This window comes from Callorhinchus milii, unplaced genomic scaffold (genome assembly GCF_018977255.1).
Source record: "Callorhinchus milii isolate IMCB2004 unplaced genomic scaffold, IMCB_Cmil_1.0 Scaffold3, whole genome shotgun sequence".
Classification (NCBI taxonomy): Eukaryota; Metazoa; Chordata; class Chondrichthyes; order Chimaeriformes; family Callorhinchidae; genus Callorhinchus; species Callorhinchus milii.
Window position 1 is genome coordinate 52,470,382 of NW_024704744.1, and position 18,564 is coordinate 52,488,945.

General features: G+C 39.0%; 1 protein-coding gene across 4 annotated transcripts in view; it reads right to left on the reverse strand.

Annotated features, from left to right (window-relative positions):
- cdk19 (cyclin-dependent kinase 19) overlaps window positions 1-18,564 on the reverse strand; it is a 70,808-nt gene that overhangs the window by 36,497 nt on the left and 15,747 nt on the right. For all 4 annotated transcript variants that reach the window (XM_007893969.1, XM_007893968.2, XM_007893970.1 and 1 more), the window contains exons 3-4: window positions 5,324-5,434; window positions 2,792-2,932 (exon numbers count right to left, since the gene is read on the reverse strand). In XM_007893969.1, the coding sequence (XP_007892160.1) occupies window positions 2,792-2,932; window positions 5,324-5,434 (252 nt within the window). The remainder of the gene's footprint in view (window positions 1-2,791; window positions 2,933-5,323; window positions 5,435-18,564) is intronic.

The window sequence follows — 18,564 nt, forward strand, 5'->3', positions numbered from 1 at the left end:
ACCAAGCTCCGTGAACTGATCACCCCCATCTCGCCAGGCTTCAGTGGCTTCCCATTGCCCAGAGGACTGAGTATAAGATCTTTGTCCTCACTTTTAAGCTCTCCAGTCTTCCTCCTCCTTACCTCTGCAACCTAATAAAACCTTAGCAACCTGCCCGCACACTCCTCTCGGCATTGACCTGCTCCATGTCCCCTGCTCTGCCCGCTCTAGCATCGGCAGCCGGCCTTCAGCCTTTCTGTCCTCACCCCCTGGCATCCCATCGCGAAGTCCCTTTTCCTCACCCCACGCGTTGCCTCCTTCAAGGCCCATCTCAAGACCTTCCTCATTGACCATGCCTTCAGTTATCCTCCCACCTCCAACCATTTGCCCTCCACCCTCTTAATTCCAACCCCCAGCTCGGGTGCAAACTCTTGACTGTCCAGCGCCTTACTCATTGTTCAGTCTCAGCTGACATTCGAATACTGTGGGGGAGCACTGCATTGGTAAAGGTGTCGCCCTTCAGTTGAGATGTTAAAACTGAGGCCCGGCCTGCCTGTTCAGGTAAACATTAAAAATCACAAGGCAATATTTAAAAAGTTTCTCCCAATGTCCTGCCCAACAATCTCCCTGTCATTCATTTTCAGTCTGCAGGACATTGCTGTGTATAAATTGGCTGTTGGGTTCTCCTCCAAAGTAGAGTCACAACGCTTTACAGCAAAAGGCTGTGAAGCACTTTTAAGACGTCTTATTGACATCAAATGCAACAATTAATTATTGTTAAAAGACAGGTATATTTATTTAATGACTATTTCAGTCAAGACAAAAGCGTTCAAGGTAAACACCTCAAGTTCACAGAAATTCATTAACTTAAAAAAGGACACAAGGTTTTGAACCACTACACTTGTATAAATCCATGCAACTTGTATGGTGATTGGTCTCCCGGCCCTCATTCAATCTGTAATGCTCTCCTACTCGAGTTCCCTTTTGATGGGAAGTACATTCAGTTGCCATTTGTGTACCAGAACACAAAATCATAAACCAGATTGACACTCCACTGTATTACTGAGGGAGAGCTGTATCGTAAGAAGCATTATCCACTTTAGGTAACATCTTAAACCAAAGTTCCATCTGTTTCTCCACATAATTCAGATGGATTTTAAACATCTCATGGGCATACTTTGAAGAAGAGCAGCAGTTTGTCCAGGCTAGCATTCCTCTTTTATCAAAATTTACCAACAAAGATTAATAGGTCCTTTACCTTATTGTTGTTTGTAATATGCTGCTAATACATTTGTCTAAATACTAGTTACACTTTTCAAAGTACCTAATTACCTTTAAGTACCTTGAATGGTTCCGATCCTACCTCTCACACCATCTCCACTTCATCCCACAAATGGTTTCTCCTCTAGCCCCCACACCGTCTTGTGCAGCGTTCCTCAGGGCTCTGTCCTTGGTCCCTCCTTTTCAACATCTATATGCTCCCTCTTGGTGACATTATCCACAGACATGGGTGAACTTCCACATGTATGCGGATGACACACAATTCTATCTTTCTGCCTCCACCTTTGACTCCAGGACCACTGTTGTGCTGTCAACCGAGGCCCTCCTGATTGGCTCCCGTCAGCGCCTCCACACCTCAGGCGCTGACAGCATCACCATCCAAGTATGCACACTCCACCTCTCTAAGCCAGTCCAGAACCTTGGCGTCTTGTTTGACCCTCAACCATCCTTTACCCCACATCCATACCACGAACCGGTATGCCGTTCCCCACCTCTGCAACATCGCCCGGCTCCGCCACTGTCTCACACCACAGGCCACCGAGACCCTCATACATGCATTCATAACATCCAGGCTTGACTATGCAAACTCCCTCCTTGTCGGCCTCCCCAACTCCTCCCTCCATAGGCTGCAGATCATCCAGAACTCTGCAGCCCGTGTCCTCTCCCACACCAGGCTCCGTGACCCTATCACACCCATCCTCGCCCGACTCCACTGGTTTCCCATCACACAGAGGATAAAGTTCAAGATCTTGGTCCTCACCTTCAAAATCCTCCATGGCCTTGCTCCCCCCTACCTTTGAAACTTCCTAACCCCTACCAACCTGCCCGCTCCCTCCACTCAGCGGGCTCCGGCCTATTTCACATCCCTCGCCTCACCTGCCCCACCATTGACGGGCAAGCCTTCAACCACTCTGCCCCCACCCTCTGGAACTCCATCCCTCTGCCTCACCCTTTTCCTTACCTCCCTCAAGACCTCCCGACGTGAAAGGCGCTAAACAAATGTAACTTTGTTGTTGTTGCTGTTATGATATTTATTGGAAGTATTCTAATGTAATTAGAACCTATATTAAATTAAATTATTCTTACTACTCTCACATTTTAGTGTTAAACATTAGGTAATAGGAAATAAAATTACACAGATCCTACTGCAAACAGAAACTATATTTTTATGTTGTCCAGATATCACATATAAAATATTTTTCACCTGCTGTACAGAAACAAATCTGAAGTAGCAGCCTCTAACAAATATGGAAATATGGTTTACCACATGTGGCTATACTATACAGTAAAACTCACAGAAGGTATTGATCTAAAATACATCATATCTATTTTATATGTCCTCAGAGTACTTTGGATATTTTATAGAGGTTTACCAAAATAAATTGTTTCTCTAGTAACATTTACTGGAAATTGGTAAATGTTACTAGAGAAACAATTTAAGAATTTAGGAAGAAAAAGTATTAATGAAAGATGATTATACTTTACATAAAGTTTGGCATTTTGACTGACCTTTTGATTGTACTGTACTTACCAAATCTCTGTGAAGCACCCAGTTTGCGTGAAGGTAATGAATTCCATCAAGTATCTGATAAAGTAGAGATTTGACCATTCCCCTTGGCAGCTGAACAGGTTTTTTATTTGCTTTTGAAGCACGATGGAATTTAATGATATGCTGTATAAAACGCAAAAGTCATAAGCATAAATTGCTTAATCTAAAGAATCTATTTGATTACGTATAATGGCACCAATAAACCTTTATCCATGTGTAAGTTGTAACACTATTGATGTTATTCTTTTTGGTGTCCAAGATCTTGTTCATACTGAGGTATTCAGTAATCTATGATACCCATAATCTCATCAAGTGACTGCTAGAGGCCATTCTCAGAAATGCCTCATAAGGTAACTTCTTGAAGCTTATTTTACCAATAGCATATGCATCATGTGTATGTACTGTAACAAGATGAAGTACTTAATGGCTCCATAAATGTTCATGCCACTTGAAACCTTTTTCCGTGCTTAATCCCAATCAGAAAACATCATAAAATTAGGTTTACTACCCAAATGTTACTAAATGTTTCAGTCACAGATAGGAGTCCAGGAGACTGGTGAAAGTGGAGAGTTGCAGAAAGTTTTCAGTTTATACTTTTAATCTACTAATAAATTATAACTGAATTTTACATATTTCTATGATCATGAATAAGGATTGAAGGGTACCAAGCATCATGGAAAGCTTTGAAGTCCTTGTTGCTGTTAGCCTGTATCTGAGTTCTATAAAGACAGCTCTCCAAATTATACTTTTGGGGCAAATACAAACTGAGATACCAAACGGGATGATAATGCAGATATTACCTGACATGGTGAGTACAGACCAGAAGGCTGCAAATTTAAATTCAAGTTTATATGTAGTTTGCAGACCTTAGTCATGGCAATGTGTTACACTTGGCCTTTGATCGGTGGCCGGGCCTTCAGCCTCTCAGCCCCTAGGCTCTGGAACTCTATCCCCCAGTGCCTTCGCCTTGCCTCCTCCCTTTCCTCCTTCAAGGCCGGTCTCAAGACCTTTCTCTTTGACCGTGCCTTCAGCTCCCCTCTCGACTCTCTACCCCCTCCTCGCTCCCTCCCTTCCCTCCCCTCACCCTGACCATTTCCCCCAATGCTCGGGTCCTGACCCAACTGTACAGCGCCTTGGGACGTCCTCCCGATGTGAAAGGCGCTCAATAAATGGAATCTTGTTGTTGTTGTTGTTGTTGAACCCCAAAAAAGTTTTTTGTTGATTCGCATTTATCTGTCTAGGAGGTGGATGTCAGGCCCCTTTCCCTATCAAACCATCTGCTGTGGTCCATCATATTTAGCAAAATAAATCTCATTCTCAAGCCTTGCACATGAAGATGCCTATGACAAGGTGCCAGAACTCCAATTACTTGTGGAGCAGCACCTCAAAGAGAAGGGGACAAGTGAAAACTGCTGAGCAATAAAAAATATTGCTTTTTTTTCTTTTGTGCAGATTTACCCAATTCACACAATATGAAAATCTTAGCTGATATGGTTTACTCAGCTTCTTACACGCTATACTGTGCTGTGTATAATAGAAACCCAACACTTTTTTTTCGAAATTGTTTTTATTTGAGTAGTTTTTGCAGCTTAATGGGATGGAATTCACTTGGGCTTTGGAACTGGTTCAGAGTGTGAATTGACCAGTCAGCAACAGTATTGGCTGTGGGGGGGGGGGTGTCTAGGATAAATGCCAGCGAATGATCTATGTAAAGGCTGCAATGCCCCAAGGGGCTATATATTGAATACTCAGGTTTTTCAAAATTACTGCACCTGTAACAAAGTAATTTTGCTTAATTCAGTAATATAAACAGCCACGACAGATAGTTCAACCTACTCTACAGAAACAGGAAACGGCACTGGCATTGCATGGCAGAATTAATTGACCCTAGACTAATGAGTAGGTCTATTTATAATAATAATCCTTGCATTTGATATAGCGCTTTTCACGTCTTCTCGACGTCTCAAAGCGCTTCACAGAATCGACTATAAAGTGATTTGTCCGAATATTTGTGGGCGAAACGCAGCAGTCAATTGCGCACAGCAGCCTCCCACAAACAGTCGTGGATTGAATATGACCAATTTATTATTGTTTTGTTTTGGAGGGATTATTATTAGATGTACATACTGTGTGTAACTGTGCAGACTGTGTGTGTAACTCTACAGACTGTGTGTGTGTAGCTCTACAGACCGTGTGTGTCTAGCTGTAGACTGTGTGTGTGTGTAGTTGTGCAGACTCTGTGTGTGTAGCTGTATTATCTGAAAGTTGTGAGAGGAGAGTCTTAACACCTGGTGTGCAAGTGAAACATAATTGATAAGTTTTCTTTGTATTCAAAGAAAGTATTATTTGGTTTGGAGATGTGTACTATTGTCTTGGTTTGTTGTAGACTAATAGTGAAATAACTCTTTCACCAATATTAGTCACCTAGAGTAAAACCTGGAAGGTCTACAATTGAGACTCATTTCTTATTTAGCATTAACAAATCTTGAATGTTAAAGGAAAGATGGGCCTTACCCATAAATCGTGTTCTGCATAATCAAACAGTAGCCAGACCTTTCGATCACTATGTGAAAGAAACACCTTCTGCAGAGCAATCACATTGGGATGCTTCAACTCTCGGAGCAACTGGGAAGAAAAAAATCAATGAATCATAGATGGTTAATAATGATCAATAAAATACAGCTTAAAATACAGCAATACATCAATAAAGTACAGTACCAGTAGTGAGTTATATATACTCGATAGCCCTTTTTTAAAACAGTGAAAGTCTGATAACTTGTCACCCAAGAAAAATAGCTCAAATGACTAAATCAGAGTTATCCAAAGTACGGTAGCTCAAAAGTACAAAGTACTCAAATCAGTGCAGAAAAGTAGTTTCTAAATTTCCTTAAATTTTTTTTATTAAAAATGTTCACATAAATCTTTAAGCCGTTTAAGGTAGCTCACACACAAATGCTAGGAATTGAATGGTTACATAACTGCATGGATACATAAACAAGCTGATAACACAATGCATAGCAAAAATGATGAGTCACAAAACGGTTAGTTTACTAAAACCTGCTTGGTAACTGATCAGAAGTATTGTACAAAACTCAAGCATAACCCAAACAAGGTCACAGGAAATGGAACAAGTTTAACAGCATGCCACAATGCTGGCTGAGGTTACCAGTAGGAGGTAAGACAGTAATATAGGTAATATCATTTTCTATTTTGCACCACATGTGGCGAGCAGAAGGAGGAAGCTTGGTTAAGCCTTTTAATTTGTTATTAAATTTAATTTTAATTAAACTGCTGTGCGCAATTGGCTGCCACGTTTTGCCCACAAATATACAGTCAATTCATTTTACAGTATATTCTGTGAAGCGCTTTGAGACGTCTAGAAGACATGAAAAGCGCTATATCAATTGCAAGGATTATTATTATTATTATTATTAAATCGCAATGCAAATGCCATTTTCATGCCTGAATTGCTTAGCGACTCAAAGACTAAATAAAATGACAAGTTATGTAACAGCTAATGCCATGACAATTATTCTTATCAACAAAAGCTACTTAACATAAGCTTTTCATTAATTTCTAACAAGAGTTAAGTGAAGAAAATACTTGATGCAGTACTGAACTATACAAATCAGGATCTAGCTATCTGCTGAGTCAGTGTTACAGTACAGTAAAACTCACTTAAGTCGTATCAGTCGAGACCTTAACATTTAATATGACTTAACCGAAGTCCGAGTTGCGAGCAAACATATAAATTGTAGAAAATCCAAATTAATCAATAATCTAAACTGCGTAATTTAATGCAGCAGTAAGTGCGCATGAGACAGTTTGTGGCTGCAGACGGTTAGTGCGCACGCAATGAAGAATCAAGACTACATTTCCCGTGATTCAATGAATCTTGACCCGTCGCTGCATGCGCACATCAAGCATTGGTATCGCACTGAATTGCAGAAAACAAAGTACTTCATGTGTTGATTGATCAAGATTACGTTTCCCGTGATTCAATGCAGCTGACTAGTAAGTGCTCATGCATCGATGGCTCAGGATGTTATTTCCCCCGATTCAATGCAGCCAGTAAATGTGGGAGTAATGGAGAGTTGGGAAGCGGGTTACGAGTTAGGAGGTGATTAATATGAGTATTGCAAAGATATCTAAGTGGTTTTGATAGGAAACTGAACGGGACTCGAGTGAATGTACGACTTAGGTGATTATACAATATACAAAAATAAGACTTATGCAAGTTTTTCTGTATAACTGTCTTCAGTGCTCCTGGATAGTAGCAAGAACAGTATGCCTCCTGCCCCAGTTTGAAATGTATCCTTTTAGAAAAACATTCTGAGTGAACAGCTTTAAACTCAGCTGGGATGTCCCCGCAGTTGGACAACCTGGCAACACTGACTGGTGAGGCTCATAAATGAACAACAACAACAACAAAATTACACCTGTAAAGTGCCTTTCATGTCCCAAGGCGCAGAACAGTCAGGGATCAGGACCCAAGCGTGGGGGAGCAGGGTTGGGATGAGGGAGAGCAGAGATGTAATAATGATATAATAATGATATAATCTTCCATAGTGATTCTCGAGGCTGAGCTACTTCGTCAGAAAACCTGACATCTGTAGGGCAACCTGAATAAACTCCTTTGGGAAAAGGGAGAAAAAGCCAACGTGAATAATGTTTACAACGTAAAAGACCTAGCAGTCCCTATGGTGGCAGTAAAGGGGGTTATTTCTTTATGGTAAAAATATTAAAAAGCCCCTGAACTTCAGGATAGTTCATTATTATTATTACTACTATATAGAACAAATCTTCAGAGACACTACTTCAGTGAGTGAGTAGTAAACTTATGGAATAGGCAATGGTGACAACAGCCTAGGAAGACAACGGAAGCAGAAAGTGTTGTTTGTTCCAAGACCAAATTAGATAATTTTTGCTAGAAAATAATATCTTGGGATACAATATATAGTTTGGGACACGACATGTCAAGCGACTACCAGGATGGTGGAAGGCAAACTAGATGGACCTTGGTCTTCTTTAGCCTAGCAAATTCTTGTTCTTATATATATGTAAGATTATATTTGTGATGCTTACTGTTTTTAAGATTTTTACTCAGTCTACTTTTAAAATATAACAAAACACTTGTAATCTGTTTAGTATAGAATTCCTTACTTATTAGAGCAAGGCTGTGTATTTTAATGATTAACTGAGGGCCCCTGAGAGTACATGTGCCAATTAGCGTAAGCAAAGTTGAAGAAATATTGGCTTGACCCCGACTGAAGTCAGGTTCTGATAACTTTCCTCACTCGGTGCTTGGGTCCTATGTCGCCCTCCCATCTAGGAATTGAGTAATCATGTCCTTGAGCACGGATGCGAAAACAAGGGGGGCCCCAGAGAAGAGAAGCAAACTCCTGGACATCTGATTAGCTCAAGACTAAGAAACAGAAATCTGCCCAATTAGCTGTCCATATCTCTTTTCCTTATCAGTTATTTTCCTATGTGAAAAAAGCCTGCTCAAAGATCGCAAGCAGCCTGCGAAGGGTGGGGGCTATCTCTGTGACAAGGGGAGATGGAGTTAGAAACACATAATAGAGTAATGTAACTTTGGAATAGTTGGAATCAAAGTAGGAGGAACGGTTGTGAGGCAGCTGGTGGTCAGCTACATCTCCCATTGAAATTGGGTAATATTGGTTTTGTTGCATCTTATTGCTTCAATTAACTTAACGATATAATAATTGTATGTGTTAAAGCATTAACCTTTGAACTGTGTATGATATTAAAAGATTTGTAATTCAAACTACCTGTATTGGGTAAAGTCTCTTTCTGGCGAACCTTACATATAGGACTGAGGACATTTATCAAGGAAAAGTAGTACATAAGCTGAACTAATACTACTCTGAAACTAAATAGGTTCCAGAAACAATAGCATATAATGGAGTATTGTTTTAAAATGAACAGCCAGACTCCCCAAGAGTGGAAAAATAAACATCAGTGCAAAAGCAATTGATCTGCTGGTTTAACTATTTTTCCTGTTTATATTTATACCAGGATTTCTATTAAATATAGGTTTCCTTATGGGTCTGCAATTACTGGTATTTCTTGTATCTAGGGGTAAACTGTAGAGTATAGTATATAAACATTTTCTGGTACCTTCCTTAAACATTAGAGGATTTCTAATTTATTCCACAGTAGAATTCGCGATGCGTTTCATAAGCTACAGTAAGTATTTATGTGAATATCTGTCAACTCTGATGCACAGTACATTCTGTAACTTTTCTTCTGAGGCTTTTAATGCAGCAATATCCCATAATTTTGTATTTGCATTTGTTCATTCAGAATTTTTTAATTAGATTTTATTTGTTTAATGATCCTTTAGATTTAGAAAGTTCATAGCCAGAGCTAACAAATATGTGTTGTTCGTAGAATCATAAGTACAGGGTTCATCCAGTTCTTCGTGCCTGTGCTTGAGGGTCAGCATGGACTGTGAGTTCAAAGTGCTGATGTACTGCTTGGACCCACAACCATCGGATTCAGAAATGAGTCAAAAGATTGGCTCAAACTGAGCCACCTAGAACCCGCTTATCCGATGGGGCTGACCGGCATGGTTAAGAGGAGCCAAAAGGGAAGAATCATGATTGGCTGGGCAGTCTGTCATCAGCAGGGACGTGGGAGTACTGTGGACCCAGGACCACCCACCACCAAAGCATTGCAAGTTACTAGTTGTTAATATGACTAGTGCATATAAATGTTGTGCCTTATGTTGTGACAGCCAAATATTTATTCTGGAACAACTAACACTACAACTATGACATAGGAAACAACAGCAGCATCCATAACTCCGATCAGAAAAGATACATTCTTGGTTTAAGGAATAACACAATGGCAGATGTAGTCTATCAATCAAACTGGAGCCTCCTCCTATTTGAACTTGGGGGTAAAATCCACTCACGGTCTACCAGGCAATATTAACTTGTTACTTTCATCCGAAATGCAATAAACCATATTTGTGTTGATGTCATCTTGTTCGATGCAGGATTGAACTTAGTTAGGGAGGAAATTAGCCCATAACAACCTACTGTATACCATACAATAAAAGAGATCCTGTACATTAGCAACGGAGAAAAAAGTATGGGAGGTGTGAAAAATATAGTTAAAAAAATTAACTTCATAGAAACTAAGTAAATTTGCAATACAGTTGAAAAATAATATTTCTAAAATAAAAAGTAAAGTAAACAAGTTGGGAAAAAAGTGGGTCAAGACTGTACAATTTTAATTTTACATAGTTCAATTTTCTCTGAAGCTCAAGAAATGTTTTTGTTTTATTATATTCAACTCTGAAACATAATTATACAGTACAAGTACCATACCAAAACCATAAATAACCAGAAGCCAAGTATATTGAAATACTCCTTATGTGAATGTGTTTCCATTTATATTCATGCAAGTAGTATTTTGCCAATGCAGCAGCAACTAACTTGGTATGATCTGTGCAATAAAATGAAACCATGTATGGAAACTAATCTCATGCAGTAAGCAATTATCAGTCTCTGACTAAATTCTAACTGAAAATGATTGAGTAAGATACTGTAATTCAGATCTCTCAGTGTTGAGCACATGACAAAAGATATCTTAAGATGGATACATATCCAGAAGTCATTATGAACCATGGAAGCAAGCCCGAGTGATTTATGAAGGTCATCTAAACCCAAGATGTGTCACCATCTTATTTATAGGCTGTGTGACCTCCCTGTATCTTACAGTGACATATAATAATACATAATGATAATTCTTGCATTTGATACAGTACTTTATCACCTCATTGAAACGTCAAACAGGTACACAGAATATACTGTAAAATTAATTGACTGTATTTTGTGGGCAAAACACAGCAGCAATTGCGCAGAGCAATGCCCCGGAAACAGTTGCGGATTGAGTGACCAAATTATTATTTTTTTTGAAGGGATTGTTACCCCCGGAAAGTGATCCGCCAATCAACCAACAACCGTGTTCCTACTTACTGCTAGGTAAACAGAGGGGTGTGGAGTAAGGAAATTTACCTAAGGTTTCGCCCTGCCTGGGAATCAAACCCGGGTCCTCTCGTTTTTCAAGGCAAGTATTCTAAACAATTCACTACAGGACATAAAATCCAGCATCATTTCAGTTCAATTTGTGTAATACAAACAGCAATTCAAATCATATGATTTAAACACAGAAGCTTACTGCACTGCAGAACAGCACTGACACCGAAAGAGGGACGACAAAAAACCTTTTTGAATACAGAAATAAAGAACTTGTGTTTCATTGGAAGGTATCATGTCAAAATTCTGATCCTTTTCAGTTCATTTCTGTATATTCTTGTATTCTCCAAGCCCATACATTTTAAACATTATCTAGGCTTTTTGGATAAGTTCCGTGCTTTCCCAACCATTGTGATCCATTTCAACTTTTTTTGTGTCAGCTATGGGTGTCTGACACATGCGGAAAATCACCACCAGATTAAGAGCATCCAGATCATACTAAGAGTTGCATGTATGCCACAAAACAATTCCCATGTTTGGAATGGGATACGAAGCGGGGGGAGCAACTTGAAGTTTCCTCACAGAAAGCTCCCTCTTCCCCCAATGAAAAACTTCTCTGTGTCTTTCATTTCACCCTCTTCCTCACCCTACCTCTGCGACCTCCTGACCCGTCCATTCCCTTTGTAGACCAAACACCAGCTTGCTTCATGTCTCCCCCCCCCCCCACCTCCATCCCCCCATCTGCCCTACCATTGACATTTTACCCCCGCTCTCTGGAGTTCATTCCTGGAGTCCCTTTGACTCCCTCCCTCTTTTAAGGTATGTGAAGACCTAACTCTTTGACCACTCTTTTGGTCATCTTTTTCTCTCCCCATCCCACCTCTCTTGACTCCCACCCCCAGCTCAGGTGTTCAGCTGGCAGTGTTGAGCCCTTTGAGATGCCCTTCCAAAATGAAAAGGGTGCTGTGTAAACACTGTTATGTTTCTGGAAGGGAAACACAAAATATTGCTTTTGCAGCCCATGGACCTTTCTCAAATATCAATTTAATGATACCTGGGGGAACATATTAATAACTTCAATGAATTCAAATACTGTTGGATTCATTCGTAGTAGCCAGGGGTGTACATTCATCAGTTGGTCTATGGTACATTCAGTCTCTGGTAATCTTTTACATTCTGCAGATCACTTTTTAATCCGGAAATTTAACACAGAAGCTACTTATTGATGGTATATACACAGGAGGAAGAACATCATGGATGGAAAAACACAAGTTCTCAAGCACACAAACGCTTTGTACAATAAACAGATCTTACGTCAGTGCTATCGATTCTATAAATACAGGTAAGTGCACGATTATTAAAGAATAGTTCTTTAAGAGAAGATATATGAGTTGATTGTCCTACAATTTCTGTCAAAAATAGATTAGGAACTACAGCAGAATCCAACGATAATGGATTATAATATGAGATTTTTCATCCAATTTTCCCCCTCCTCTATTCCTGAAGGAACTGACTTGTACGGTTTGGCAAGCACCAGTTAAGTCCCTGTCTCCTCACGCAAGTAGTGATTCTTCATGTGGAAGTCCAGGCACTGAGAATCAGCATGTTACTTCACTATAGATAACCGCAGCCAAACACCAGCCTTTGCTCATCCTCCTTGTTCACTGTCCAGCAGGATATCATTGGATATCAGAAATAGTTAGTCAGCTAACTCAGCCTGGATCAAAATTCTCACCTGCCTTGTTTATGATGGTGCCTTTATCCACTAGTCAACGGGGCAGCTCCTCAGTTTTTAATATATAGATGCCTTTAATTCACAGTGTGCAGAAATTTAGATCTAATTTGAGTGTGGTCTTATTTTTGAAATTACTCAATTATTGTTAAAGTTCCACTTACACAAAAAAGGAGTATACCCACATTGAAATCCTATACACTTCCTACATACCATACACTATATTTATGAATAGAACTTTCTTGGAAATGTGCCATCTCTAATGAATCATCTGGTACTGCAGTCAGAGTAGAGTAAATCAGTATGAACATGAGAAGCCACCCACATAGCTCAAGACTTGAAATCAAAATCATGTTACCTATGAAATAGAGCCAGCAATATCAAACATTGTACGCTGAGCCTACTGCCATTGCCGCTCTTCTTAAAGTTGCACTGCCTGGGATGTGAAATTCATCACAGGTTGAACAGTTCACAGTTCACATATCATCATTCCAACTGTAATTTCAAATGAAAGAGCTATGTTTAATTTAATTTACCAAGGAATTTCCATAATCGGAACACACCATGCAGTCCATCTGGCTGATCCCCAATTAATTTTTTAAGTAATACTGCACTACTGTAATTAATACTATCGTTGTAATCTAAGACAAAAAAGGATTGTTTTCAGGTGGTCCGTGAATCACCGATCTCGACGTATTCTTATAAAATAAGTTTCACCATTATCAGTGCAAAAAGTCGGTATATTTGTCAACTTGGAGAAAATCTCAACCCAAGTTACTCACCTCAATTCAATCCGTAGTGGCTGTCAAAAGCACCTGTGAAATAAACAGTGTTTGCTCAAGGGAATCCCCATGTCACGCAATCACAACAGTTTGGCTCCAAACACAAGAGTCAGAATGTGACCACTACAGAGGATTTTCTGGGAACTTTGCTGTTTATGTCACAGATGTATCACAGCAGTTAGCACCGCTACAATACCAGTCACTAGCAAACTATTTTGAAATAGGAAAATAAATCAAAAAATAAAATTAATTTTAAACTATTTTATTTTAAAAAATTGGATGAAAGGTCTAAACTATAAAAACATGAGCTCCATGCTGCTCATAGAGCTGCATATTTATTGTGACTGATGTCAGTTTGCTACAAAAAAAGTAGTATTTGATATTTGAACAATTAAACAAGGTTTAGGAAAAACAGGAAATCTATCATGATTGTTTTCACTGTAAAACACACATCTCTAGAAGTAGCCAGGTCGCCAAAATGGTTATTGCTGATTTAATTTGTTCTGAAAGCAAGACCCCAAGCTGCAAAACTGCTATAAAGATGAGCAAACATTAAACAGTCTACCCTCCTAAGAATATTCTTTGTATGTTGATCTAGCATTAAGTTTGTCAAGCAGGACCTACCATTTACAAATCTACGCTGACTTTCCTTAATCAGCTTATACCTTTCCAAGTGGTCTTTCATTTTATCCATGGTCTCTTCCCTTCCCCTGCTTTGAAGTTGTATTTTCTTCTGGCAGACGTTTATCCCACATATCCATGATTAGACGTGGTTTGGAAATCATTCAAAAGCATTCAAAACAAACAAGCCAAGGAAGAATGCATAAACACATGAGTCTCATTTAAACCAAACAAAAGTTTTGTATTTTTATAACGTTTACATTTGTAACATATTTATGTTATAAAATCACTTCCTGAAGTGTTTTTTTTTAAAAATGGTAGTTTCAAATTTATGATGATGTTTCGAATATGGACAGTTTCTGCAGTTCCCCGTGAAATAAAACTGAGTAGCCAACAACACCTTCTCTAATGGGTGGGGAAGATCTGCACTAGTCAGCACATCAAAAAAAATCACTTTGCTGGCAAATCAAAACAACATGGCTGTATCTGTCTAACAGCAATTCATTAGTGTTTATATTGTTCTGGAGACCGTTCTCTTGTCGAAGTTGCTAGCAGAAATTGTCTCTTTTGTTATAAGAGGCAGCACTGCCTGATTTTCACTGCTTGTTTGCTATTCATAGTGAAGCTGCTACAGGCTAAAAATTATAATTATCCATGCATTTGATATCATGCATTTCATGTCTGGAAGACATCTCAAAGATCTTAACAAGATTTACTGTAATATGTAGCGAAACGTGTATCTCACAGGTGAACACACAGCCAATTTGCACACAGCAATGTCCCACAAAAAGCCATGAAGTGAATAATCAGTCTTATTTTGAGGATTGTGGCCAGGATACTAGGAAAAATTCCCTTCTCTTTTCTTCAATGTCAATCTGAACAGGCAGTAGTACCTCAGTTTAAAATCTCTTCCGAGGGACATTCCTCAATCTCAATTTCCATCCACAAAAATCTACATCATTAATTTATTTTCTGTTACAATTCAATAATATCAGGTCACAAAAAGGGGCATGTAAAACTAAACAAAACTGATTGTCAATAAGTAGGAAAATGGGATTAGAAAGAAAAAGTCCTCACATCAACTAACAAAATAGCAGAGAAAGCTTGATGGGCTGAATAGTGTGCAACTATTACTATTGCCATATGTGCATTTGTAATTGAAGCTGTGGCAGAAAAAGTCTATTAACACATCCAGTCAGTAATGAGAGCACAATTCCCCAATGTCTCAAAGGATAAGTGCATCATATGGTCTAGTATTGAACCTAACAGATCAGGTGATGTGTCTCTTTTTGTTGGCTGATTGATCTCAGGTGGTACTGAGGTTTTACAACTGAAATTGTATCATAGAAAGAGATCCTACTTTTCATAGATTCATAGAAGGTATAGAAACACGTAATTCGGCCATCCAGTTTCTTGAGATGGCATAGGGGTGCTAAAGGTGCTAAAATGTCGCCATCAAATGCAAGGATTATTATTTACAGTAATTTGTGAAACAGTTGCAGTTAAATATATGTTCTTATGTTCCACCAAGAATAATTAGACAATATAATCAATATCTAGTAGAAATGCTTAGATTACTTTTGGACCTGATTCATGCTCAGGTTTAGTAAAACCAGAGGACACGGCCTGCGATTGAAGAGGGGTAAATTCAGAATGAATCTACGCAAGCACTATTTCAGTGAACGAATAGTGAACCTGTGGAATAGGCTCCCTAAGGAGACGGTTGAAGCAGAAGTGTTGATTCTTTCAAACACAGATTAGCTAGACTTTTTTTAGGAAATAACATTATAGGATATAGTTACATAGGTAGTTTGGGACATATGTGCATGCGACCGCCAGGAAGGTGGAAGGTGAACTAGATTGGCCTTGGTCTTTTTTCGTATAGGATTTCTTATGTTCCACCAAGAGTAATTAGACAATATAATCAACATTTTATGACAATCTAATAAGATCATTCCATTTTGGGCCAGGCAGCATCAGTCAATTTGATTGAGTAAATCCTCATGGACAAGAACATCTACATCAGTTAAAATAAGGACAGACATGATTGTCATCCCATCAACCCCAACTGCATCTTTGTAAAAAAAAAATCCTGTGAAGCGCTTTGAGATGTCCTCCTGACATGAAAGGCACTAAACCAAATGTAAGGATTATTATTATTAATACAACAATAATCAATTTCACAAGCATTTGTCACATTATTTTTAAATTAGTTTATTTTACACAATATGTTGCAAAGCATTTTGTGATGTCTCAACATGATAAGGCGCTACATCAAATGTGAGGATTATTACTATATAACTGAACAATTCCCACTTGCACATCCAAATTCTTGCTCAGTACGCTTATCTCACACAGGCTGCTGGCACAAGAATGACAATAGCCTTCACCATCACTGACTTTGGAGGGGAAGGAAATATCACCCAAAAGTTCAGCTTTGATTGATATTAAACGGCTACTGCAGGAAATTTCATCCATGATGACAACTCAAGCTCAGCTCTGATGCCAAAGAGTCTGCCAGGATCTTGGTTCACACATGAAGAACAGCAGCATTTGCTGAGGGACTGGTGACCTACTGTTGTTGTGAAAGGATCAGGTCAAACAAGCTAAAGAGACTTGTTTATCCAAACTCATTAGGTTCTTGTGATATTCTTTGGTTGAAATTCTATTGCAGACCTTTCTTTTAACTGAATGTTAATTGATGCTTTGTTTTTTCTCCCCTCTAAAACTGTATAATTGACAAGAAACATTCCAGCATGTTTTAAGCTGACAGTGGAGACCTTGAGCTGATCCAAGCGCTTGCTTGTGCCTCGTGCTTTAATCAGCAATCGTCTCCTGTTCCAATGCAAAACATACCAGAACACTCATTACAATATTGACACATTAGCTGGGTCACATTGGTGTCTGTATAACAGGAGGGAGGAATATTTTTCTAAGCATTCGTTTTATAAATCTGCAGGAATTTAAAATGAAAAAAATGTCTTGAACAGATATGTAACAATAATTTTCTGTAAAATGGAATTTACTTCTACATTATCCAAAAAGTATCCCATAATGCATTGAAATTGGAGGCATTCTGTACTAAATATATTTATGTCTAGTACAAGGTAAGGCATGGAAGTCCAGGGCAAGAGTGAGTCATTTCTCAATACCTAACCAAGATAACAGTTTGTGTATTTTCAGTGCTGATCTAAACTCTTTACGCCTCATTCCACCACAACCTGTGTGAAGAGAAAATGCTGGTAGTGTAGTATAAGTACACAGACTGTGTCTTCATTCATTTTTAATTTTTTCTCCTATGACAAGAGATATTGATGCTTTCTGAACTTGATAATACCAAAGGTAAATATTTCTCACTGCCTGGGCACGAAATAGAATTAACCCGCAGAGTATTAAATTACTCTTACTTGCCAACAGTCCACACAAATATGCCAGACAGTACATTCACCCACTGATGCAACAAAAGTATTTAACAGTGTCAGTATCAATAAGAATATAGGAATACAAAATCAGGCCCTGGATATTTTCAAAGCAATCTAGCGAATACAGGAATATGACTGTTACAGTTTTAGTTGAGAGGGTCATCCTCTCCACACAGCTGATCTGTATGATCCAGATATGATGCTCTTTGTATAACGTGCAATTATAAAATTCTGTACTCGATAATTAACATCCACTCCACGTCTAGTAATCTATCTACTGAATTGTTGTCAGTTTGCACTATGCTCCAATCTCTCAAAATGGTGAATTTACAACACAGAGCAGCAGTAACAGACAAAACTGCAACAAATAATACATTTGACAACACAATGTACGCCACAAGATAAGATTAGTTTTAATGAAGAATATGCATCATACACTATAAAACAAGAAATAATCCTTGAAAGAACAACTAAACTACTCTTTAGTACAAATAGATTTTACTCCATTTTAAGAATCTCATGTGATGAACGTAAAATGTCACTGAGAGGGCAGCCCACACAGCGTAATGATTAGAGCTGCAGCGAACAGACTGGGAGTTCTCAGGTTTGAATCATGGTTCATGCTGAGTTTGCTGGTTTCAGCCAGAGCTCCATTGGGTGGCTAAATTGGCTAGAGGCTTCCCAGGGTTAGGAAGGGTAGAACCAGCCAGGTTTCCTGTTCTTGTTACCTTTTCAGCATTCTCTGCAAATAACAATTGTGCTTGCAACTTCCCCAGGTTTGTTTAGCAATGTTTAGTACTTCTTAGATTGGCTTTTCCTGCTGACTTGAAATCTATGACACAAAATCCACCGCAAAAATCCACCGACTCAATGCATCTTATGAAGGGGCCTCCAGGCGCTCTTTCGTCCATTACAATACCAGTTGACTTAGGCTCACCTATTTTTGTAATATGACCAGTATTGTAAAATTATCATTCTACTGTAAGATAACCCCACAGCTGAACACATTCATCTGCATGCCTCTTCCTCCACCGCTGGCTAGCCCCTGCCACCCTTCCGGTAACTAAAAAGGCAATCATTAATTTGTCCGCAAACAAACAGATTCCTGTTAGGGAATCCACTGCTGCTTTTCACCAAGAGGACAGATTCCCTGTCTATAGCCATACACTGAAAGCCAGCAGGCTACTTA